General features: G+C 39.1%; 1 protein-coding gene across 1 annotated transcript in view; it reads left to right on the forward strand.

Annotated features, from left to right (window-relative positions):
• The window catches only part of ACTR3 (actin related protein 3), a 48,539-nt gene extending 26,173 nt beyond the window's left edge, over positions 1-22,366 (forward strand). The window contains exons 2-12 of the mRNA XM_039495067.1: positions 1,479-1,534; positions 9,534-9,658; positions 10,126-10,236; positions 12,087-12,182; positions 13,113-13,220; positions 14,325-14,468; positions 15,450-15,623; positions 16,912-17,004; positions 17,877-18,002; positions 20,962-21,045; positions 21,443-22,366. Of these exons, the coding sequence (XP_039351001.1) occupies positions 1,479-1,534; positions 9,534-9,658; positions 10,126-10,236; positions 12,087-12,182; positions 13,113-13,220; positions 14,325-14,468; positions 15,450-15,623; positions 16,912-17,004; positions 17,877-18,002; positions 20,962-21,045; positions 21,443-21,538 (1,213 nt within the window). The 3' untranslated portion in view covers positions 21,539-22,366. The remainder of the gene's footprint in view (positions 1-1,478; positions 1,535-9,533; positions 9,659-10,125; positions 10,237-12,086; positions 12,183-13,112; positions 13,221-14,324; positions 14,469-15,449; positions 15,624-16,911; positions 17,005-17,876; positions 18,003-20,961; positions 21,046-21,442) is intronic.
• Positions 22,367-25,051: the final 2,685 nt, after the last annotated feature.

Raw genomic sequence — 25,051 nt, forward strand, 5'->3', positions numbered from 1 at the left:
TAGAATCAGATAATATTTTCAGGCATTTTGATATCTGATATATCTGGAGTTCACCATATCGCAATAACAATAAGCGATGTATGGTACAGTGAATAACATTAATATCCAAAAGACACTATAGGGATTGAATCTGGAAAGTATGGATGCATAGTTTTCCTCATCTATGTAAAGTAAAAAAAATAGTGGATATATAAAGTAAAAAATATTTTAAAATTTGCATATTCCATATGTGACTCTGAATATCTGTATTGTTTCCCATCATTAACTGCCTTTGGGAAACAACTTCTGCCTATTACAAGACACTCCAGCACTTTTGATTACATAATCACCATTGACTGTTGCTCAAGAATGAGTCAGCAAGAGTGAGGCTTGTAGGCAAGGGGAGTGTAGTCTTTTTTTTTTTTTTTTTTTTCTTTTTTTTTTCATTTCCCTATAGCTAGGACTCCTAGGCTATGGCTTCATTAGAGAGTTTACAGCGATGCAGCTGCAAGCTCTGTAATGTAGCTGCTTTATGCTGACGGGAGACAGTTCCCCCATGGGTTTAATTACTCCAGTCCCCACGAATGGCGATAGCTATGTAGGCGGGAGAAGTTCTCTTGCCCACATAGTGCTGTCCGAACCGGTGCTTAGGTCTGTGTAATTTGTGCCACTCGGGGTAGCTTTTTCACCCGCTGAGCGAAATAACTTATACCACATAAATGGTAGTGTAGACATAGCCCTAAAAACCTGTTTTCTTACTCCATAAAAAAGGTTCTTATGGAACTGGTGAATGTTGGGCAGAGAAGAGCAAATTTGCAGTAACTTGCTGTGACAGGCTGCTCCATTCCTCAACAGTGATAAGTATAATTTGACACTCCTAGCCTCTGTTTGCCAGAAGCTGGGAATGGGTGACAGGATGGATCACTTGATGATGATTACCTGTTCTGTTCATTCCCTCTGGGGCACCTGGCATTGGCCACTGTCAGAAGACAGGATCCTGGGCTAGATGGACCTTTGGTCTGACCCAGTATGGCCATTCTTATGTTTTGCTGGTTACATCTCACAAGAATAGGAGGTGGGTTATCATGAATAATACTTAGCAGACCTCCAAAAAACAAACAAACAAAGGAAATGTTAAAATTTAAGAAATTGTATTTTCTCTTGCTTAATGTTCATAGGAGGGTGGGGTTTAATATTACACATTCCTTTCATGCACAGAGTTATGCCTTTGTAAATATTTTTTATTTTCATGAAGATGTTTTTCTCTGAGGTATACAAATAAGGTTAGGGTTGTGCTTTTAAAATAAGATACTTTAGAAAAACATCAGTTTCAGGCTTGATTTAATTGATTCATCTCCATTGGAAGTTTGTGCCTTTATGACTACTCATAAGAAATGTATTTAACCAATATTTCTGTGACATTAATCATCACGTAGTATCTTAGACTCAGTATGGATAGGAATATTAGTAGCATAACCTGTTTACCTTTTGTTTTGCAGGTATACAAAACTGGGATATGCTGGAAATACAGAACCACAGTTCATCATTCCTTCATGTAAGCATTTGTTTACACATGCACTGAAGTTCATGGTCTATTTATTTTTAAAATTAGAAAGGTAGCCAGGAATACATGGCAAAATTACTGTGCACAGGGCTGGAAGTGGAATATAAGCATTTGTCCCTGGGCATTAGCTAACTTTCCTGAAGATGTAGCCTCAGTTTATGCGGAATGTAAGCTTCATTTAAAAAAAAAAAAAATCTAGCCTTCGAAGTTGAAAGGCTGGTAAAGGAGGCTGGCTTTAAAGTAATAGTAGCACAGGTATGGTTCACCTTTTCTAGTAGGCTTAGTAAAAGACCATGTAAATATGTGAACATATATAACTGAAGAAAACACTCTAATTTACAACTTTGGGGTATGTTTTCATATCTTCGGTTCTTTTGACCTGATGTATTTTCCCCAGACTTTCATTGTTTCTATTAACAGTTTCCCAACTTAAGTTTTGCAAATGGTACTTGTAGAAACTGATTTTTTAAACTTTTTTTTTTTCATGTAAAACTTGCATATTTATTCCATCCGCTTCATGAAAGGGTTCCCGGTGATTGGTGCCAAACTAGAGTAGAACGTAGAATTCAATTAATTTCCTTTTGGAAATCCTTCTTTTAACCTTCTGGATGATTTGGTGCCAAGTCATTGATCACCTAGTCCAAGAAGCAGAAGTGCTTAAAAACTGTTGTTGCAAAGTAAATATTGTGGATTGTTGGGGCTGTCTTACTTTTTTGGCAACAATACTTTGGGAAACTAAGGTTTATGCATTTAATATTTCTTATTGTTCTCCTGTTTTTACTCCAGTACTATAGAACCATTGCTTTTCTCTGTAGGTTTTTAATTTGGAACTATCCACATTTTTTGTTTTGGATCATTTTTGCCTTTTTAAAATACATTTACTTGATGATATCTCCAGTGTGCTATCCTCAGTTTTGCTTTTCCCCTTAAACCTGCACTTTCGATGTTGCCTTGTCGGCACTGCATATTTCACCAAAAACTGGTAACTGCTAGCCCGTTACTTCACTTGAGAATTTTAATTTTAAATGTGTTGTGGAAATTGCTATTTCTCAACAGGACGTTGAGAACAGTATTTAGGAGCTAATGTTGGATTTACAGAAAATGTTACCGAACAAATGCCTTTAACTGAATAATCCACTTGTCATTCTTTTTGCATTATAATATTAAAGCTGGAATTTTCACTTCAAATATGGACATAAATCTACTTACAAGTTTTAAATATTCTAATCCATGTATTTGTACACTCCTGGATATTCAGATGTTTCTTCTATTTATTCTTCCTACATCTCTTCTTCCTTGCTAGTAATTCTAACTTGATCATAGTGGTCTGATTTAGAGATTAAATATTGGAGTGGGAATTACCTAAGAGATAGGCAGGGAAGTTATCTAACAGGCCATCAAGAAAAGAGGATAGTGGCACATATATATGTTAAATCTTTGAGGAAATAAATGGATTTTAAATATCGATGAGTAAATTCCGTTACTTGTATATAAAACACAAAGAAATTGCCATCCTGTGGAAATAGCTGCAGTCTAAATGGGACTGCTAATGAAAGGATCATAGTCTGCTATTTCCTCCTCTGTCCTTTAGGCCAAATTATATAATAATTACACTAATTGCATGAGTTTAAACTAATCCACCACCCAAAATGGGGTAAAATAGAATTGATAATCCACATTAGATAAATTGCAGCAGTACTTGCACATAATTTCATACTGAAATAAATGAGGCTCTTTTAAAAGCTTCTATATTTTTAGTTTCTTTCACTCCACCTTTGCTATTTTATTTTTTTTCTTTTGACTTTAAATATTGGCTGTTGCACTCTATTTGATTCTTTAGGGGAAAAAATGCTTATTATATAACCAGTTCGAGCAGCAGTCCTCCCCTCTTGATCAGTTGCTTCTCTTTCCTGATTTTTCTCTCCCACTGTTCCTTTATATAGATTTCCTGCTTAATTCTGAATATGCATCTGTACTGCACAAGGAAACTTGCTAGAAAAATAAAGTAAAAGTGAAATATTGGGCCAGTTGCATTGGCCAGGAAGACGGTTTTTGAACCCCATTGAAGTTCACTGGTTCATTTTCTTTCTTTGCTGTCTCCCAGCTATTTGTTAATGTCCAGCTAAGCATTCCTTTCTTCCCTTTGATTTTTACTGTGTGATATATGTTCAAAATATCAACTAATTGATATCCCTCCAGTGCAAGCACTCCTATTTTCTTGTGTTCATATCAAAATATTTTTTGTGTGAAAACAAATTTTAAATGCTCGTTCTCTTATTTTTCCAGTTGTTACACTTAAAACAAATGGCCCCATCAGTTTTTGAGCACAAAAGTCAGTCTGATACAAATACCTTCTTTCTTTTAAAAACTTTTTCAGTCTTGTGCTGAACAAACCAAAGCCAACTACTCTGAGATTGCTGGAGAAGTTTCCATCTTCAAACACCATTGTAACCTGGTTCTTTCACTACCCAGGTCTTGGCTACACTTACAGATTTGCAGCGCTGCAGCAGGGTGTGAAAAAACACCCCCTCCAGCACTGCAAGCTGCAGCGCTGCAAAGCGCCAGTGTGATCAGAGCCTCAGCGCTGGGAGCATGGGTCCCAGCGCTGTACGTTAATCCCCATAGGGAGGTGGAGTACGGACAAGGCTGGGAGAACTCTCTCCCAGCGCTGGCGCTCCGACCACACTCGCGCTTCAAAGCGCTGCCACGGGAGCGCTCCCGCGGCAGCGCTAAGTGTAGCCATAGCCCCAGATTTAATTTCCAGTTTATATTGTCACAATGTACTGCTTTTTCTAAATTGCTTCTTTTTTTATTTTTAAATATAGCCCAAAATGTAGGCTAGTTTCATTCAGCAATAAATATGGAGTCATCCTTTTTTTTAGGGTAGAGCAGGGGCAGGCAAACTTTTTGGCCTGAGGGCCACATCAGGTTTTCGAAATTTTATGAAGGGCCAGTTAGGGGAGGCTGTGCCTCCCCAAACAGCCAGGCATGGCCCAGCCCCTGCCCCCATCCAACCCCCCCCCCGCTTCTCACCCCCAACAGCCCCTCCCCCTGGGACTCCTGCCCCATCCAACCCCTGTCCCCGCCCCAACTGCTCCCCGCCACCCCCATCCAACCCCTCCTCTCCTTCTTGACTGCCCCCAGTATCCCTGCCCCATCCAATCACCCCTTCTCCCTGACTTCCCTAGAACTCCTGCCCCTGACGTCCCCCCAACCCCATCCAATCCCCCCTCTCCTCCTTGACTGCCCCAGGACCCCTGCTTCCATTCAACCCCCCAGTTCCATTCCCTCTGACCGCCCCCTAGCCACACCCCTGCCCCTGACCACCACCCCAAATTCTGTCCCCTCTCCAACTCCTCCTGCTCCCTGCCCCCTTACCGCGCTGCCTGGAGCACCAGTGGCCGGCAGTGCTACTGCCGTGCTGCCCGGAGCACCAGGATGGGCAGCCGTGCTGCCTGGCTGGAGCCAGCCATGCCACCGCGCACCACAGAGCACCGGGTCAGGGTACGGCTCTGCAGCTGCGATGCCTGGCAAGAGCTTGGAGCCCCGCCACCTAGAAGCTGTGGGGGAGGGGGAACAGCAGGGGAAGGGCCAGGAGCTCAGGGGCCAGGCAGGAGCATCCCACAGACTGTAGTTTGCCCACCTTTGGGTTAGAGCAACGATAAATCACTTTAACCTGAAAAGCTCTGGAGGTTTATAGCAAGTGGTGGTGTCTGTCTCAAAACTGTTTTTAAGATGCCCCTGCTGGGCAGCAAGAGCCTTTTAAACCTAACCTAAAGTATCAAAGAGCTTTATAATAGTGCTCTTAAAAATACTGCATTGACACAACTCTTCCTTTTATACGTCGCACATGATCATCTTGCATCCTCCTATCTGAGCTGGACAAAAATTTCTTCAAAGAGTAAATCTGCCAAAATATATGCATTTTTCAGGGCATGGAAACAATTGTAGTTTGGGCTGGGAAGAAGAAAACACCTGGGTTTTTATTTTATTTATTTATTTATTTATTGGAAATAGCACTTTTTAAATAAAATGTTTGCTCTTGAAACAAAATTCGGAGCCTTTCATTCAACCTGCAAAAACAATAATATGTATGTAATTTTATTTTTATTTGGCAAGAAAACGAATAAAAATCAGTTTTGGATCTGAAACAAACTGAATATTTTAAAGATTTTTTTTTCCCAGTTCAGCCATGGAAGAGGAAAAGGAATTATTTGCTCAGTTCTACTCCTGTTGGATCTTTTCTCCCTGTACCCCTTACCATCTATGTGTAAGCTACTATAATTTATAAATATATAATACCATTCGTATTTTTCTGTCGCACTCTTCATTTTAGTCTTGGCTCTTCTATGGTTCATGCTTTCTCTGGTGATATTTGACTTGTCTTCTTTCACTGCTTTGAGGCACAAAGTAGGCTTCAGTAGTAAATCCTTAGGATTTTTATGATGAGGAAGTGCTCAGTTAAGATCCTTTGTTCATTAGCAAAAGTCACTATCCCCAAGTGATTGGATTAGGATTTTTCACACGTTGCTTCAGCATCCTTCACAGGTCTAGGTATTGACCAATAACTGAACACCTTTTGACTTACATATGGAAGTTTATATGACACCTGACTTCAGGAAAGGGTTTAATTTTAAAGGTGATCTGCAGGGTTGAAAATTTACCAGACACTCGCTAACCAGCAAGCTAACCCAACTAGCCAAATGAAGCTGCAAAAGATTGGAGGGGAAGGTCAGGTGCATCATACCCTTACTGGATCAGGCCAATGATCTATCTACTGAGTATCCTATTTTTGATATTGGCCAGTACCTCATGCTTCAGTGTGCAAAACCCCCATAATAAATAAAGGTGCCTGTAAAGGGAAGTGTCTTCCCAAATTTCATTCTTGTGTCATGATAGAAGGTAAATAATACTTGACTTCTCTTTTCAATAGTATTCATTATTTTGTATATCTCCCTCATATTCCCTCTCTAAAAAATAAAGAATCTTAATATTCCTATTTGTCTCTTTGTGGAAATATTTTTCCCCTGACTTTAATTCCTTTTTTGAATCCCTTCTTGGTCTGTTAATCTCTTTATGATGAGGTGTCTAGAACTAAACTCAGAGTTCAGAGTGAAACATCCATTTATATAATGGCATGGTACTGAAAATATCTTTATCCCATTCTTAATATACTTTAGTATCTTGTCTTCTTTTTTTGAATGTGGGTGCACATTGCGCAGCAGTTTCCTTTTTTCTCCTGTCTTTCTGGCTGCTGAATGGTTGTTAGTTGAATGTGGAGGTAAAGTAGTCCATTCCCTGTTGAGGCAAGTCTTCAACAGGTGGAATGAACAGCCAGTTTGACTGTGCTAAAATATTAACTGCTTCTTTGAGTAGTATCCCTATGAGTGCTCTACTTCAGGTGCTTGTGCATCTCTTGAGCTCTTGATCAGAGATTTTTCAGTGTAGCAGTATCCGTTCGACCTGTGCATGCACCCTTTGGCCCCTCATGCCAGACACCAAAGCTACATAGGGGTGTGTGGGGTGAATCACCTTCAGTTCCGTTTCACCTGCCTCAGCCTGAGACCGAGCCCTAGTATGTCCAACTTGAGCATGCCTTGGCTTTCTATCATTCTAATATTTTGTATAAGAGCCCACAATCTGTTTCGGCAACCATGACCTTAGCTACTGCTTCAGTACCGATCCCCTATTTGGTACTGCAGGAGTTCAGATATACTAAGGACCTCTTGATAACAGATTAACCAGAGTCTCTGCTCTTCATGGGTACTGAGCGTCTCTTGGTACCAAGACTCTGATCTCTGGACTACCATCTTCCAGTACCACAGGACTCTCCACTGAGGGTGCGCCTCTTTTGGATGAGATTGCCGGAGGATGAAGACAACTTCAATCCGTCTCCTTTATCTTTGTCCAGGCTTCTCCAATATATCCATTCAGGAACCCATTCTCAGAAAATCATGGGGAAAATTGGGCTTAACAACAATGGTGATGGAACCAACCCTGGATGCTACCTTTACTTCCTTATGCTCCCTGCCGCCCCCGGCTGCCAATTGACAATTTACCAGACCACTGGTACCGTCTCATGTGGGGGGCCAGAGTTGTGCAGCTTTCTCCTCCCCAGCCAGCCTTCCGACAGGAGGAAACATTTGAGTAACAGGAGGCTAGGGCAGATAAGGAGGCCACCTCTCAAACTCCGACTTCATCCTCATCTCTGGACAAGGTGGTTATGGTTCCGCCACCATCCAAGGCCGATGACTTTTTCAGTAATTTCATGATCACAGAAAGAATGACTGACACTTTTCAAATTCCTCTAGGAGGCATCAAGAATTCACAGCACAAACTTTTGGATATCCTGCAGTCAGTAAAACCCCCAGAATAGTTACCCATCGATGAGGTACTCCTGGATCCAGCTATACCGCTGTGGCAGACACCTGACATTATTCTGCCCACATGTAAACAGGCAGATAAAAGTATTATTTTCTTTTTGTTTTCCCACCTCCCCCACCTAATTCTCTGGTGGTGGATGTGGTAAATGAGCAGGGTAGACAGTATTTCAGTAAGTCTACCCCATATAAGGACCAGAAAAGGCTGGATATCTTTGGGCCAAGGGCCTACTCTTCAGCATCCCTGCAGTTCGGGGTTGTGATTGTCTGGCAGTCATGCCGACATATAATTTAGCAAATTATAACAAGCTTTTATTGAGCATCTCAAGCACCACAAAAGCATAGGGAGCAATTCCAGTTCATCATCTCAGAACGGCAGTTGGTGGCCGAACCACGCTTCAAACATCCTTTGATGCTTCACACACTGCTACAAGTTGCATCTCTATGGTGGTGGTTATGCACAAGGCATCATGGTCATTTCTTGTGGTTTCTAAGAGAAGTACAGACCACCATGGAGGACCTCCTCTTCAACAGAGCTGTTCTTGTAAACCACAGATGGGTTCTTGAACACTCTAACAAACTTGAGGGCTACTTTACAATCCCATGGCACATATACACCTACAAATAAGAAAAGATTTAGTAGGTCACAGACTATCCAGAGACTGCATCCTGCTCTGTTTTCCAGGTCCCATAGATCCACCAAACACCCCAGAAAGAGACATAAGTTTTAAAGAGAAAGGGCTGCCCAACTGCCTTCCATGACGACCTAGCCATCTTCAAAACAACAGTGTTGATGGATTGGTCAAGGGCTTGAATCTTCCTGCACTTCTGTATTCACAGCTGTTCCTACTAGCCCACCTCCCTGCACTTTGGAGACTGCCCTGCCTACTTCCAACATGCCTAGAGGTGGATCACTACAGATAAATAGGTCAGAACATTAGGTTATACCATACATTTTATATCAGACCCTCCCTTCTCCATCCTTCGGAAGTCACCTCAAGTGAAGCATCCACAGGGACACTACTTGATGAAAATTACTCATTCTGCACTGTAATTGTGGTTCTTTGAGATGTGGAGCACGTATAGGGACACTACCCACCCTCCTTCCCCTCTGGTTTGGACTGTTCCTTAGGAGTGTTTGGGTAGAGAAGGAACTGTGGGCAGCTATATAGCATGAGGAGGCATAGGACATGTGCATGGGCCGAATGGATGCTAACTGAAAATCTTCAATCAAGGGGTCAAGTGGCACATGTGTTTCTGAAGTAGAGCACCCACAGGGATACACATCTTGAAGAACCACAGTTATTGCACAAGGTAAGTAACCGCTTTTTCTGCATTGTATGTTTAGCATTGCAGCATGTTCACATTTTGTTTTCACGACTGTGTTGTATTATTCAATCCTAATAGTGTTTCATTATAGGTGGCCTTTCAAATGAGATTTTAAGTGTTGTAGCAGACTCATTATACCTGCACTGAAGCTAGGAATGGTAAACTCTTTCCAGGTGGCAATGTTGTAATCTTTGAATTCAGAATATAAAGCTTCATGTATCCTGAAACTTCTGTCATACTTCAGTCTACAATGTCATTTGTATATTTGTTGCTTATTAAAGGTATTGCAATCAAGGAATCGGCAAAAGTTGTTGATCAAGCACAAAGGAGGGTTACGAAAGGTGTGGATGATTTAGACTTCTTTATTGGGGATGAAGCAATAGAAAAACCGACTTATGCAACAAAGGTATTAAAGAATAGTTCCTTTCTATTAATTTAATACTTCTAAAAAATCCACTGTAAAATGGTTTCTAAATGATGCTTAACTGTAAATAATTCTTTTTCCATTTTTAACATGTACTTTTTAAAAGAAAATATTAAAATGTGATTTAATATTCAACTAGTTTCTGGTAACTTTCAAGACATTTTGTCTTCATTTGGAAAAAAGTTCATTAATTTATTTTCTTTGAACTCACATTAGAGAGTGAAGCACAGTTGTTTACTGCCTATTTCCCTGCATAGATGAGTGCTTATAAAGACTTCAGAATTTCAAATTAATAATCATTCTGGGGTAGGAAGAACTTATAGCGCAGTATTCTTACCGTGTAGTTTGCCTCCACTTTTAGTGACTTTTTTTCCCTGCAGTTACAATCAATCAATCAGACTTCTTATTTTAAACTTTCAAAATACATACTGATGCATCTGTTTTAACAGTGGCCTATCCGCCATGGTATAGTTGAAGACTGGGACTTGATGGAGAGGTTTATGGAGCAAGTTATCTTTAAATATCTAAGAGCAGAACCGGAAGATCATTACTTTCTTTTAGTGAGTATAAATTACTTCCTGTTTATGAAAGAATGTGTAAGAATTTTGTGTTAATTACACACACAACCTTTTATGAAAATAAACCTTGAAGCTGCACCACCTATGTAGGAGGTTAAAGGTCATGTGCATTGGTTGAAGCCAGGCTGGTCTGGCTGCTTCTCTGTAAGTTGCTTCTTTATTTTTTATGAGCTTTAAAACCAAAGGAGTGTCTGATCTACAAACTCCTGTTCTTCCTTTATTTCTATTGCCCCAAACTTTCTCTGTTGCAACAGCTCTCCATTGAAGTGAATAGTGATGTGATGGAAACTACATTTTAGGTAAGTATTTCTCCAGTGATGCAGTAGCAGTCTGTGCGCTGTGTGTTAATAGCAGTTGTATTAAAACGGAACAATTACTGTATCATTTGGATGCAGTTGCTAAAGTGTCATTTCAGTTGCCATACTTTTTACAGAGCCTGTGGAAACACGGAGTGTAAATCTATTCAGTGGGATTTGTTTTGCAGCTTTGAGTAGTTCTAGACATTTTATGATTGGATTTGGGGCAAGGTCTGAGCCTTTTTAATTCCTCACAACTGTTGCTCTAAGCTTTTTTCTTGACTTTTGATAATTGAATGTGCAACACAATTTAGCTACAATTAACTTGTGGGCAACTTGACAACTTCAGTCTTTTGTACAAGACTTTTTTTTTTTTTTTAAATACACATACAGAAGTTAAAAACATAGGACTGGAATGAACTTTCTGGATCATTAAGATCAGTTCACTGCTGTCACAGGCCGCCTTGTTGTTTAATCCTATTCATGAATTCATCAAGCTCCATCTTAAACCTAGCTAAGCAATTGTTCCCACTCCTCCTATTGGGAGGCAGTTCCAGAATCTCATTCCTCTGATGATTAGAAACCCTTCTAATTTCCAGCCTAAATTTATTCATGACCAATTTATAACTCTTCTTTAAAATTTCCCTACTTTTATATATAAAAAAGGTAAACGCAGAAAATGGCTCTAGTATCACAACCATAGTTTGTTCCATGAATATAGTGTGTGTATCTCCATCCACTAACAAACCACATTGAATCTCATTGAAATCGGTGCAACTTCAATGAGGGTTGCAGGTTGAAGTCCATATTCCTCCTCTACCTGAACTGTAGCATATGCCTACACGGAAGCAACTGATAGCAACAAATATTATGTTTTTCTTTTAAATATTCCTCACTTATAGAACATTCAGAATGCATACTTTCAAAGAACAAACACAGTTTGATAGTAGCACATCACATGTATTCTGTCCCAGTCTCCTTTTTTAATATAATTTATTCAGATCATATCAGACTATCTTCTGATATTGCCTTTGAGAAGAAAATAGATCATCATAATCCATGTTCAATTAGGTGAATGGCTGAGAAAAAATAGGTTCTTTCTTTGTAATTGGGGCTATCAAAATACTCGGAATATACAAAAGTCCTTTTTTTGGATGATAGTGCTATATTCTGTCAGTGGATACAATGTTGCAGTGAAATAACTGCCCATGATAAGAGGATACCAATATATCTTGGTAAATTGTGGCAGGAATTGAGTTTCACATCACTTTGTTTTTCTGCATTATGACACACACTGTGATATCCCTATAGTGCAGTTTGCATTAGATTTCTAGCCTTCATGGGAATTGACAGGTTTACTAAATTAAACAGTTTGCTGATTGCTTTTTAAAGCACAGTGTGAATTCCTGCTGTTTGTACCCTGGGTAAATTATTAATATCACAACCGGAAAACTTTTTTCTTGGTGTGTTTTTAAAATCTGAATAAATGCAAGTATTGGATTTGAATTGATTTTAAAAATCACTTCTGTCACACAGACTGAACCTCCACTAAATACTCCGGAAAATAGGGAATATACTGCTGAGATAATGTTTGAGTCTTTCAACGTTCCAGGACTGTACATTGCTGTTCAGGTGAGACTGCAACTGTTAAGTGGAGGGAAGGAAGGATGGTTTTTCTCAACTTTAATTTAAATAATCTTTAAACCCAGTGAGAGAATTGTGCATTATTCCACTGGTTTGAAGATGTTTTGGAGATTGGTATTTGGGTCAGAGGTTTTCATTGGGTGACTGGCTCAAATCCAGCATAGTGGTCAAAAATACTTACTTCAGCTAGCAGCCAAATGATATTATGTAAAATTAACTGGTGGTTTCAACTCAGTTCGTGAAGGACAGGTTTCCCATGAGAAAACACACCATAATAAGTGGCAATACACCAAGAACAGGATAGTCCATGAACAGTGGAACCATGCCAGCTTACAACAGCGGATCTAGCCCAGTGGTTTTCAACCTGGGGTCCGCAGACCCCTAGGTTGAAAACCACTGGGCTAGATCCGCTGTTTGAGATTTTTTTAGGGGTCCACAAATGAAAAAAGGTTGAAAACCACTGATCTACCCTTTAGTTTATAAGTGTATTTGCCTATAAAAGGAAACTAACTAAATGCCAAACACTAATAATTCTACTGCTTTTGTTTAAAATGCAATAGATCTTCAATTCCCTTTTCAGTACACGATAATTTGTGCTACAGTACTGTCAAAATCAGATGTACTTGTTACAAAGTCATATTTTTTTTTCATTTTTATACTGAATTTAACTTTTTCTCTGACAAAGAAATTTTGTAAGTTTCATTCTTTGATTCAATATAAGGGAAAAATGAAAAGTATTCAAACATTGAGGGCTTAGGTTATTTTGATTCAGTTATGCTTAAATAGACTTTGCTCACTTTGGCTTTTTTTGTACCTTCATTCAAAGGGTATAAAACATCTGCTGTAGAGGAATCTCAGTATAGGCTTTATGCATCAATGTAAAACTAAAGGTTCAAATTCTGCTTTCTCTTTTGGAAGGCTGTCCTTGCCTTAGCTGCATCTTGGACATCGAGACAGGTAGGAGAACGGACATTGACTGGCACAGTTATAGACAGTGGAGATGGTGTTACTCATGTTATTCCTGTGGTAAGTATACTTCAAAATATCAAAGCCGCATAATGTAATGTTATATCACGCATTGTAACCTTGCTGAAGAGAACACTGATATGGGAGATGGCTTTTGTTGTAGTTAAAACATGTAAGTAGAGGAAAAGGAATTGATAGATGAAAATGTAATCTCCACAATGGGACAGACAGACATGTGAATATTCATTTTGATCGTTTTTAGTTAAAAATACACGTTTTAAGTGTGGGTTTGCTACTTAAAAAATGTTTTAGCTCATTAAAATTTCAAAAATGATGCAGAACTTTGAATAGTTAAGACATTTCAAATATTAAATACTGTAAAGAGTAGTGCATATGCTGTACAAACAGTGTATCAGATAACAGAATCATTAAGTCTTCTGCTTTAAGCTTCCTTTTTGAATGTTGGTAAATCTAATCTCCTGTTAAAACGTATGCAATTTACAAATTAATCCTCATGAATACAAATATTCCATCACTTATGATAGACTTAAACACCTGCCTCCCCTTTCCTTCTCTGACATGTGGGGATAGGGAGGTTGGAATGAAAAATTATAAAAATCGTGGACCAATGTGATGTGCTAGATGTCATTTTGATCACTTTGCTGGACTGTTGTCTCCTCCCGACCTTCAAAACTCTCATCTCTTTTGCCTGTGTAGATTGTAAACTCTTGCATACTTATGCCTACGACTTTTGAGTGCTGTTGAACAGTAATGGGTGAGGGAATGCCTCCCATCACTCAATGGCACTCACTCTATCTGGCTTAAGGAGCAAATATAGAGAGTAAGAAGTTGTTACTTTAAGTGCTGACAGAATGGATATGTCTCTGTCGCCTGTAAGAATGGTAACCAAATGCAGGGCCTCAGAAAAGGAGAATAAAGAGCTATGAATAATGGGAATGTCCTCCAGGCTCCATCAAGGGGACAAGATTATGAGAGGGATTGTGTGTGTAAGTGTAACTCTGATAAATCTGAATTGTGGTAGTGAAGAAGTGTTAAGGATATGAATAAGTATTTTCAGAATTGCACTCTATATGCTTTAATAAATAACTGTAAAGCTGATGGAAGGCATTTCTTTCTCCTTCTCCAAATTAATGTTACTTCCAGGCTGAAGGCTATGTGATTGGCAGCTGTATCAAACATATTCCAATTGCAGGACGAGATATAACATACTTCATTCAGCAACTGCTGAGAGAGCGAGAAGTAGGAATTCCTCCTGAGCAATCCTTGGAAACTGCTAAAGCAGTGAAGGTAAAATGAAAATTCATGAATGGCAAAGTTATACTACAGTATAAATTTATTATTAAAAATGACTCCCTTAATTATCTTTTTCTAAACAAGAATATAAGTGATATTTAAATACCTAAAATATAACATATTAATATACCAATGTCAGTCTAGAAACGTCTCAGGGGAGAAGATGGAACTATTGTAATTCTTAACTGGAAACTCTCCTGGTGCTATCTGTAAAATGAAAAGCCCTAATGACTTTATCTTTTTTTAATTCACACAATGCACAGTCAACCTGTGGAACTTGTTGCCAAGGGATGTTGTGAAGACCAAAACTGTAACTGGGTTCAAAAAAGAATTATTTAATTTCTGGGAGGATAGGTCCGTCAATGGCTTTTAGCCAAGATGGTCAGGGATGCAACCCTGTGCTCTGACTGCCCCTAAGTTTCTGAAGATGGGACTGGATGACAGGGAATGGATCACTCAATGATTTCCCCCTGACGTATCTGGAATTGGCCAATGTCGGAAGACAGGATACTAATCCAGAATGGCCATTCTTATGTCCTTATGATTTCTTCTGCATAGGTAGCTGTCTTTTTCCCTCAGTACAAATCTGTTGTAACTGATCCACTGAAGGATGTTCAGCTATTAAGTACATTAATGAAAAATGAGTACTAAATGTATAGTGTCGAAATATTAGGAAAAATGGAATCAAAACCAACTTAGCCCATCAAAGCATGCTACTTGCTCCTAGTGATGCATAGAAATGATTAAAATTATTTAATTGTACATAATGTCACTTGAACTATTTTTTTTTTTGTACTCTACTGTGTAGCTACTTACCAGCTTCCAACTCTTTCCAAGAGCCTGAACCATTTTTAAAAAGGAGCCTTATTTGTACTATATTTAATTGGGCTCAAACAGCTCCATATTGTAAGTACATACCATTTTTTTCTACTTTGTTGGAGAAGATTTCTACAAATGTGTATATTTAATTTTCAGGAGCGCTTTAGTTATGTCTGCCCTGATTTAGTAAAAGAATTTAACAAGTATGACACAGATGGTACAAAATGGATTAAACAATATACTGGAATCAATGCAATTTCAAAGAAAGAATTCACCATTGATGTTGGCTATGAGAGATTCCTGGGGCCAGAGATCTTCTTTCATCCTGAGGTAAGTTGGTGTGAATTATAGTGGTCTTCAGATTTTTTTCTATTCAAGCTGTAGAACAGCAGTTTAAAATTGGTACACTAAACTCTAAATACATAGGCAAGTTTTCACATCTTTCAAATCTCAGTTTACCTTTTAAAGTAGATAATTGCTGTTTTAAAAAGCGAGTGAGTTTTACTTCTTGATATTGGGACCTTTCAGTATACAAATTATAGCACTTGAGCAGTCAAACACAGTATAACCGTAGAACGTTTTAAATAATTGGATTGCTAATATGGGTTATTGTTCCTCTCCTTCTTGCTAAGCATTTATCTTTTAAAATTAAATTTCTTCTTACCCATTGTGCATGGTTCTGTCTAGTCATTTAAAATACCAATTTTCATTTCATTAAAAAAATTTTCCCCTCCCACTTCCAATTCTGTGCCACTAGCCCTGTTTTCAGGGTCATTTTAGAAAAAGCAGATAGGAATAACTCTACCTATTTCTTCCTCAGTCCCTTCTCTCTCTTTATTCTGTTGTCATGGCCACTTCCTCATTCTGAGTTAAACTGTATGCTTCAGTACTGAGTATCTGAGAAGGTTGGGAGGTCTTTGAACTGTTGCAAAAGAATCGTTAAAGTTACAAAAGCAGTACAAGAGAACAAATGGCAAAATGGAAAAAAAAATTAATCGCTTGTTTTCTTTTTAACCTTTTACTAAATGGCCATTAAAATAAATACTCAGGTTTCTGTTTCTCGTATTAGTTAACAGTTGCACATGTGCACTAAGATGGCTTGCTTCATTTATTTCCCCCCTTCTTCTGTTTTGGTATAAATGGTGCAGCATTTGACTTGACCGTTTTCCATTTGTGAATGTGCAGGAGAGGGGGAAGGGGGGGAAACCACTCAGAATATCCTTCCTGTTTACTCCTGCATATACTAACACTGCTTTTTCAATTAAGGACGTGTCTGGGATTAATCTTGAATTTTCCTGTTTCTCTCTTTCTATTGCATGTTGCTCTCAAGTACTTGACTCCCTATTACTAATGAGTTTTCTTCTCTTTCAAGTTCAATTGAGTTCTTTCTTTTCTCACTTTCCTGGGATCCCCTGAGTAACCTGCATACACATAGTAGGTCAAGAAAAGGAGGTTTGCTTCTAAAAGCCAGAAGATAATTACTGCTGTTTCAAATTGCACTTGGATTCTTGTTCTTTGAATTAAACAGCAAGATTTTTAAAGTATATTGTTTTAAAATTATGGTGTTAGCAACCTAATTACAGCTGTTTTTAATATTCAATTTGACTTCTGATTTTAGTTTGCTAATCCTGACTTCACACAACCCATTTCAGAAGTAGTAGATGAAGTTATTCAGAATTGTCCTATTGATGTTAGACGTCCTCTGTATAAGGTCAGTAAGAGTGAAGTTATTTTAAAATAGTTTTGTTTCAGTGGGGTCCAAACATGCTGTCCTTTACTAGATATAGATGTCATCTTTTTATACTGAAATTGTTGTTATAGACTTGGTGGTAGTTTTTAATTAAAAGCAAACTCCATTGTCATTGGGTCTAACATACAGAAGACCACTCAAAGTGAAAACATTTTCACTAACAGTTTAATTTTAACCAAATTGCAGTTTGAACATTTTAATCTATTTTAATGTTTCAGGATTGTAATACTGTTTAAAAAGAGAAGGAGGAAAAGGGTTAAAAATGGAAAAAAAGATGAGGGAAAGAAAAGATGATGGTAGGGATCAAAGGGATTTTAAAACTTTTTTTTAACAATTTACCTTTCTTCAGAGTAACAGCCCAATTTGGGTGGTATTTTTATCTAGCATTTTAAAATTTGAATGATTTAAAATATTCTGTGTAATAACGTAAAAAGCCATGTCAAATTGGTGACCATAGGTTGAATATCCATGTCCAGGTCTGAATAAATACTGAGGAGCTAATTTTTAGAATGACTGGTAATTCTGGATGCCTCAATTTTGGGTGCCTACATTGATACGCTAAAGAGGTCTGATATTCAGAAATGCTAAGTATCCAACTTCTGAAAATCAATCAATCCCTGGTAACCTCTCTCCAATAGAGTACCCAAAAATGGAGGCACCTGAAATCACTAATCAGTCAAATATTTAGGTCCGAGTCCTTGTAAACAGGAAGCACCCTTAATATAATTATAATAATCAGCATCTGTCTTCACTCTTATGTCCAAGACTAATAACTAACTTTTGATAGTCTTAATTAATGACCTATTTCTAATGTATATGCATATTCATTATAGAATATTGTCCTCTCTGGAGGTTCGACCATGTTCAGGGACTTTGGTCGCCGTTTACAACGAGATTTGAAAAGAACTGTTGATGCCCGGCTGAAACTCAGTGAGGAACTGAGTGGTGGTAGACTGAAGGTTTGTTTCCTTAGCCAATACATTAAACTAATGTTCATGACTCATGTATATTTCTTTTTATTATGCTTTTTTTTACTGGAAATTCTAGGTCTTAAGTAACAAATTACTGCAATGACACTCTTCTGTTTGTTATCATTTTGAACTAAAGTTGATTCTTCTTTTATATAAAGATCTTGTAGATTATTTTAACAAGGATTAATGTACTCTAACAGACTCCTGAGAATAGTCGCCACACAATACTTCCCTTGCTTCACAGCTGGGCTGCCATCCCTTGCTGCAGTCATGAGCTGTAGAAATTTCAGTGTATGTCTACACTGCAATTAGACACCCGCAGCTGGCTGGTGCCAGCTGACTTGGGCTCCTGGGGCTCGGGCTCGGGGGGGGCTGTTTAATTGCCGAGTAGATGTTAGGACTTGGGCTGCAGACCAAGCTCTGGGACCCTCCCACCTCGCAGGGTCCTACAGCCCAGGCTCCAGCCTGAGCCCAAAGATGTTCGCTGTAATTAATAGCCCCTTAGCCCAAGTCAGCTGGCATAGGCCATAGCAGGTTTTTAATTGAAGTGTAGACACACCCTCCCTCTCCCATAGGGGATAGGCCTTACTCGTGTTATGGGGAGAGGGCACTCCACCCTACTGATGAGATGCTGACCTTGACCTTTTTGTAAACCAAAATAACAACAAAAAATGTCTGGGGAAAATGTGAGGTAAATTGAATGTCTGTTCTTTGTGGGTGTTTTTTCAAAATTGGGCCCTAAATCTGACTTCAGTGCAGCATTTGTTGGATACGTCTTATATTTCTTTGGGTTACTCTAGCTATATTACTGTCCTTACAAACACTAAGCATCTCTTACACATTCTAATAATGTTTTCAGTATTGGTGTAGCTGTGTTGGGTCCAGGATATTAGAGAGACAAGGTATGTGAGGTAGTATCTTTTATTGGGCCAACTTCAGTTGGTGAAGGAGACAAGCTTTTGAACTTACATTGAGCTCTTCTTCAGGACCTATTTCTGAAATTTTAAAATTACACGCGCACACGTATTCCCCTGATTGAAAATAACCTAATTGAGTTTTCGCTAAGACTAGCTGACAGAACTGCTTGAATCAGTCAACTGCTTTCTGTTTATGACATTGCATGTCTGAGTCATCTGTAGTGATCTTCATATATCTCTGGGGAGCCAGGGAGGTAGACTAAGGGCAGGTCTACACTTACCCTCAGAGCAATTGATCCAGCGGTGGTCGATATTATCTCGTCTAGTGAAGACATGATAAATTGAGCACTCTCCCATCGACTCTGGTACTTCACTGGAGCGAGAAGCATAGGTGGAGTCGACGGGAGCGTTAGCAGTCGACCTACTGCAGTGAAGACACTGCGGTAAGTAGCTCTAAGTACGTTGACTTCAGCTACACTATTTTCGTAGCTGAAGTTGCGTAACTTAGACTGACTTAGCTCGCCCTCCCTTTCACCAGTATAGACCAGGCCTAAGTAGCAAAGGGCATGAAGGACATAAGCAATGAGAGCCATGGGGACATGACTGAAGGGTTTGTAAAGATGGGAGTTAGCAAGTGTGGTAATCTGAGGAAATAAGGTGGGACTGTGCAAGAGAGGGAGGGAGACATGGGTGGCTGGTGACCTAGCTGTTGAGGGAGGCTAGTCCCCAGCCCCTCCCCTTGTGCCCAAGGCCTTGGCCCCCCTTATGCTCCCTCCTTCCCCCCAGGAGCCCAGAGCACCCCTGGCGTGGCCCCAGCACCAGCCACCCTGACTTCCTGCAGGAGGCACGCCAGCCAGGCAGAGCACTCTAGACTGGGAACTGCAGGAGGGGGCCTGGCCTGGAGGTGGAGTGTGGGTGGGGCCACACTGGGCTATTTAGGAAGGCACAGCCTACTCTTGTCTACGATACCCACCGCCCATGGAGGGAGAGAGAGATTGGAGGGAGCTGCTGTGATTCCGGGAGTGTTTCAAGCAATGATTACATAATTGCAGAGACTCTTAGCTTTTCCAGCGCTGCTGCCTTGACTCTGACACACCATCAGCACTGGTGGAGCCACACATCCTGTGCCAAAGCCCTGCTACAGCTAGGGTTTCCCCATGGCACTGTTGCTTTAATGTCCTAGTGCATCCTTTCAATCATGGATGCCTCAGCACAGAGATATTGGACTCCATCCTAGACCAGCTCCTAGGCCCTTTGTTCTCCCCGACAGTAAATCAATTATTGAAAAAGCAAAACACATCAGACTTCCTTATTGCATCATTTTAAATAACACTATTAGTAGTTGCAAACAATAACTTTTCAAAATGATTAAACTTACCTGCAGTGATGGCTTGAAACACTCACAGAACCACAGCACCTCGCTTCCCTCCAATAAATCTCTCCCGCACACGCACGCACACACCTTTGTTTCCTCAGATTACCTACCACACTTGCTAAATTTCAATCAACTACATGCTCTCACACCCAACACACACTCACAACAAATCCAAATATACCCATCATTGTCAAACTACATCATACACACTATTTCCTGCAACACCAATACTCCAGATAGTGAGGAAACATCCGTTTCTAACCACTCGGAAGTTTGGCATTACAATTTGTATGTTTTGTGTGAAAAGATGCTTCTTTGTGGGTGATCTAATTTAGAAAAGGAAAAGCTGTGGCTGTAGATTATGATGTGATGACACACATCTCAGATAGGAATTTCCTGGTCTTTATTATGATTATGTTTAGGTGGAATCACCACATGAAATTTAAAAATTAACTTTTAAAATAGTTTTTATTGGGGGGAATAGTAGGTGTGTGATAGTTGTGTAAACATAGCATAGTGCACATATATACACACTGTTTAAGAAACGATTTAATTATGAGCACTAAACTTAGATCTGTAAAGAAAAATGTACACTCTATTTAGTATCATTAGTAATGGCAAGTTTTAATTGTATTCATTTTGTTTTCCTTTGTAGCCCAAACCTATTGATGTACAAGTCATTACGCATCATATGCAAAGATATGCAGTTTGGTTTGGAGGATCAATGCTGGCTTCCACAGTAAGTTGGTTATAAAACTTAACATGGTTCAGTCATTCTAGGTACACTTTTGAATCCTATTTTATCCTTGATGCACATTCATAACACCTACTGATGTATTTGGGGCAGCAAATATAAACCCTCTTGAGTCTAATGAAGACTTTAAAGATTTAAAGGAGCAAATGACAACCAAGTGTCATGAAATGTATTTGTTTATAATACATTATTCTAAATGAATATTCAATACTGTATTTGGCTTTATGGCAAAATGTGATGTCTGTTGTATGGGTTTGTTTAGCAGTAATTCAAAACCAAATATAGTTTCCAAATTCAGTATACCTTTTCCCAGTTATTATTGAGATTTACATATAGTTGAAATGCAAGCAGAGCACCTGACTTTTTGTTTCCTCTTTTCCAGCCTGAGTTCTACCAAGTATGCCACACCAAAAAAGATTATGAAGAGATTGGTCCTAGCATCTGTCGTCACAACCCAGTGTTTGGAGTCATGTCTTAAAACTGACCTGAGAGGGGTCAGGGCTAGGGAGTGGGGGGAAAAGGAGGGTCTTTCTGATTACTTGTTTGTCTGGATGGCGGGTATTAAGATAACAAACATGACTTGATAATAAGAAAAAGACCAAACACAATTAAACAGGAATATTTTAATAAGTGTCTCAATATGCGGATATAGTGGAAAGCCAAAATAATTAAAAGTGTTTTTCTTTAGATTGAATATTTGAACCTGTGCGTAACAAAACAAAGAAGTGGGTTTTAGTTCTTTCTGTGCCCTGATATTTTGTATATTAATGAATTATCCAAGATTTGATGGGATTTGACGGTGTGTAGATAGATAATCAGCTCTCTAATGCTTCAATTGTACTCTTACATGTGTACAATGCAAGAACTTGTTTATATTTCATACTTTTTTATACTTTGAGGAGAAATATCAATTAAAGAAAAACTGTAATATTTGAGGAAAAAATACCAGTGACCAACTTAATGGTAAATTAAAAAATATATATATTGGGCACATGAAGCTTACTCATGTGACTCTAGTTATTGCAAATTATGACCAATCTAAGTCCTCGGTTCCAACTTTGGAAGTGCTTTTGGAACAAAGAAGCTAGTATCTTGGGTTAACCGATGCCTGCTAGTGCTTTCTGATTACTCGGTGCATTTTCATTCTATTTCTTGCTTAAAAAAACAAAAGTAAAGACAAGACTGTTGGACCAGTATTGCAGTTCCGTAGTGTCATTTCTAATGAAAAAACAAATAATCCCATTATCGAAAGTGGTGTATTTTAAAGCCTAACACCATTCCAATAAAGGCACAACATTTCTTTTTACATTTGTGTGAGGCTTTGTTGATCACATTGCATGAAATCTTCATACACACCTCAGCTAGTTTGCAAGATAGAGATCACTATGTGCATTGTTCAAACTAAAATGAAAATTTTAGAACTGAAATTTGTGTGGCGTCATCTAAATTAATCAGTCTATACATCTCAGTATTTGGTCTTTATTCATCTCCATAGCTTATTGCTACTTTTTTTTTCATTTCATTTCAGAGACAGCATTGTCTTTTTTTCAATTTTCATAGCTTATGTGCAAAAGTAAAATGAAGCTCAAGTTTTTTATAGTTTCTAGAAAGAAGTTGAGTGTATTTAATGTGATCTGCAATTTCTGTTAATGTTTGAACACAGAAAATACAGGGAAATCTTTCTAAAGAATGTGTAGCAGGAGGATTTTCTGCTGGACTCACAAATTTAGTTAAACCAGTTTACACAGAAGACCACAAGAGGGAGATCTTTTTACTTGATTTTTTTTTTCTCCACTGAAATGAAAAATGGAGACACTCAAAATCAAGGGTAGAGGAAAGAGATGAACGTTTAGATGTGATATCTTTCAGTCACTTGAAAGAGAAGAGAAAGCATGACAAATGAGAGAGTTCTTTCCAGAAAATGAGGATAAATATGGAAAGGCATTTTTACAACTATTACTAAGACATTTCATGTGCAGCAGCTAAAAATAAACAGAATCTGGAAGCAAAATAAGAAACTGTTAAACAATCATGATATAAAATTATCTTAATATCTTTTGAATAAAATGCTAGGTACAATTCCTATTCTCTCCTGACAACTGCTATAATTTCTATGTGCTTTGTTCATTGGTTAATGATATTAGTGCAAAAACATTCAGCTTGGCTTCCAAGGTTTACTTAGAGGCCTCAGCATAGTACTTGGAGATGGAAGCTTGAGTTCTATTCCAAGCTCTTACATTAACTCTGTGTTTGTCCTTGGGAAATTCACTTAACTTCTCTGTTTGCCAATCTATACAATTATGGATTATATACATCTCATATATATTGTAAGGATTAATGTTCTACAGCACTTTGAGGAAGTAAACTGCCATATGAGTAGGCCCTACCAAAGTCATGGGCATGAAAAATGTGTCACAGACCATGAAATCTGGTCTGTCCCCATGAAATGTGGTTCTTCTATGTGCTTTTACCCTATACTATAAAGATTTCATGAGGGGAGACCAGTATTTCTCAAACTGGGGGTCTTGACCGAAAAGGGAGTTGCGGGGGGTGTCACAGTATTGCCACTCTTACTTCTGCACTGCTGCTGGCAGGGTGCTGCCTTCTGAGCTGTGGGTGCCTGGCCAACAGCCACTGCTCTCCAGCCGCCGAGCTCTGAAGGCAGCGCAGAAGTAAGAGTGGCAATACCATACCACGCCACCCTTACTTATGCATTGCTGCTGGTGGCGGCTCTGCCTTCAGAGCTGGGCTCCCGGCCAGCAGTTGCTGCTCTCTGGCCACCCAGCTCTGCCAACAGCGCCTCTGCCAACAGCACAGAAGTAAGGGTAGCAGTACCGCAACCCCCTCTACAGTAACTTTGCGACCCCCCCCACCTCAGTGTGAAGTTATGATTTTTAAAATCCTGTGAAATTGACCATAATGGACCTTCAATTCATAAATAAATAAACAGATAAATTTGTGGAGTATAGGTCCATCAATGGCTATTATCCAGGATGGGTAGGGATTGTGTCCCTAGCCTCTGCCAGAAGCTGGGAATGGGTGACAGAGGATTATATCGATGATTACCTGTTCTGTTCATATCCTGTGGGGCATCTGGCATTGGCCACTGTTAGAAGACAGGATACTGGACTCGATGGACCTTTGGTCTGACCCAGTATGGCTGTTCTTATGTGAATTTGGTAGGGCCCTACATGAGAGTGCCAGGTGTTCTAGAATTTTCATTCTCTACTGCAGCCGGGCAATAGCAAGTTGCATGCTTCAATCATTCTAGTCTTCAAGGTAAAGCTGTATGTACAGCCATAGTTGTACTGTTGTCTGGCAGAAAAGTGAAGTTCAGTTGTACCTGTAGCTTTTGAGGCTTTATTTTACTGTATTTTGCAAACAAGAATGATACTTTCCCTACTTCAGCCTGAAACCCATCCAGCCAATAACAGAATACTCTTAAGAGGTATATGCTGCCTGAATTGGGTTCAGGAAATAAACTACCATTGCTTAAATTAATATCTGTTAACACATCTGCATTGAAAAATAGCAGAAATCCCTCTAGGATTTCTGAGAAAGGGAAGAGGCTAGCCAATAGTGTCATGTAGGGGTGCACAGTCTGCAGGCTGTACATGGCACACCGGAGCAGCATTTCATAAGGCCCGCAGCCTGCTTCAACACAATATACTAACAGCTAATTCATTAGCATTTTGTTAGGCTGTTTACAACATTTTGGTTTACACAAGAGGATAAATCGAAACAAGGTAGGTACAGTATTGTCTATCTACACATGAAGCAAGTTGAACTTAAAATATAAATCAATACAGGTGACTTGAAACTTTATTAAAATAGGTAGAATCGGCTTTGCCTACACAAGCTCATTCTTAGGTTTATGTGGCCCTCTTGTGTAAGAAGGTTGGGCATCATTGGTCTAATGTGTTCATCAACAAGTGCCTTACACCCTGGCTAATACCCGGTGTTGTGTGTGTGAAATCTAAAATTGCTTTTA

This window comes from Mauremys reevesii, linkage group 11 (assembly GCF_016161935.1).
Source record: "Mauremys reevesii isolate NIE-2019 linkage group 11, ASM1616193v1, whole genome shotgun sequence".
Taxonomy (NCBI): Eukaryota; Metazoa; Chordata; order Testudines; family Geoemydidae; genus Mauremys; species Mauremys reevesii.